Source organism: Salpingoeca rosetta (assembly GCF_000188695.1).
Source record: "Salpingoeca rosetta unplaced genomic scaffold supercont1.27, whole genome shotgun sequence".
In the NCBI taxonomy this organism is placed as follows: Eukaryota; class Choanoflagellata; order Craspedida; family Salpingoecidae; genus Salpingoeca; species Salpingoeca rosetta.
The window spans coordinates 22,271-23,799 of record NW_004754907.1 but is presented as its reverse complement, the minus strand read 5'-3'; the positions used below and the strand labels follow the sequence as shown (position 1 = coordinate 23,799).

Here is a 1,529-nt window from a genome sequence, read left to right as displayed (position 1 = left end):
CAACCAACCAACCAACCAACCAATGACCACATGAATGACCCATCCATCGACAGGTGAGGGTGAGATTGAGTGCTCCCACTTCTTCCTCTCACTCCGTGCTCCTCCTCTTCTCCTTCTTCTCCCTGCACACTGCGCACAGCAACAACAGCCACCAGCCACACACACACACTTATGTGGACCATCATCCATCAATCCATCCACGCATGGGTGGTTGGATGACAACCAACACACACCACTGCGTGTGGCACTCACAAATGCGCACACGCACACAATTGCTCACCGTTGTGTGGTGACAGAACAACTGCCATCAGCCACCGTCATGCAGCGGCGACCCTGAGAATGGATTATGCTTCCTCTCAACCAGTGAGCAGTACACATAAGAGGGCGGAGGGAAATGACATCAACCAACATCACAGCCAATGTATGTGTGTGTGTGTGCAAGGGGTTGTGTTCCTTCCCATCCTCCTCCTCCTTCTGTCTGTGACACACTGCTCACTGCTGTTGTTGTTGTTGTTGCTTGCTTGTTTGTGGTGGTGCGTGCAGATGAATGCATTCCATCATCATCATCATCAGCAGCAGCAGGTGCTGGCTGATGCGTGAGGCAGTGGGCAACCCCCCACCAACCAACAATGACTGCGTGCTGCCGGATGAATGGTGATCGAGCCACTGCATCACCCAGACAGGTGTGTGTGTGTGTGTGTTGACGTGCGTGTTCTCTTCTCCACCCACCACACACGCCATCATCACCGCCTCATCTTCTTGTGTCTTTGCTCACCTCCTTCCCTCTCCCTCCTCAACACCATCACCACCACCCTCCACACGTGCTCGTTTCCCCTTCCTTCTTTCTGCTGTCGCCACACAGAGGGCCTTGAGCCAGCAGCTGTCACCCCCACCCCCTCCACCAACCACCACTGCTCTGGTGGGATAAACAGACGGGCGCTGCCATGCGATGACCATTCAGCCACGCTTGTGCGATTGCGGAAACAGCAGCACCAACTCACACCACACCACAAACAAGCAAGCGATGAACAACGTGAGTGCATCACTGTACGTATGTGTGTGTGTGTGTGATGAGCACAGCATCACTGCGCGTGTTTTGTGGTCGCTGTCTCTGCTGCTCCTGTCTCCCCTTGTTGTCCCACATCAATGTGCATGCATGTGTGCCGTGCGGCTGCCTGTTTTGCCTTGCTGATGCGCTGTCTCATTCGTCGTTCTCACACACGCAACCGCCTGCACACCTGCACATTCTCCACCTTGCAGCCGCTGCTTATATTCCCCTCTCTTTCTCGCCCTCCCTGACGGCCATCACAACAACAACAACAGCAGCAGCAGCCAACACACCCTCCACCGCCGATGCAGCAGCAGCAGAGAATGCACCACCACCATCACTTGCTGCTGAACACATTCCCCAGCCAACCCATCGCCCAACCCATCGCCCGCTGCTGCTGGCAGAAGCTGGCTGTTTGCAGCTGGGAACAGGTGGCGACAGCACAAGTTGCATTTTCGGCTGGAAGCAGCAGCAGAGGTGA

At 55.3% G+C, this 1,529-nt stretch overlaps 1 protein-coding gene across 1 annotated transcript; it reads left to right on the top strand.

Annotated features, from left to right (window-relative positions):
• Positions 1-1,024: 1,024 nt before the first annotated feature.
• On the top strand, positions 1,025-1,529 carry PTSG_12811 (uncharacterized protein; the record flags this gene model as incomplete). Its single annotated transcript, XM_004989670.1, has 2 exons — positions 1,025-1,037; positions 1,261-1,529. The coding sequence occupies 2 exons, from the start codon at positions 1,025-1,027 to the stop codon at positions 1,527-1,529; spliced, it is 282 nt and encodes a 93-aa protein (XP_004989727.1).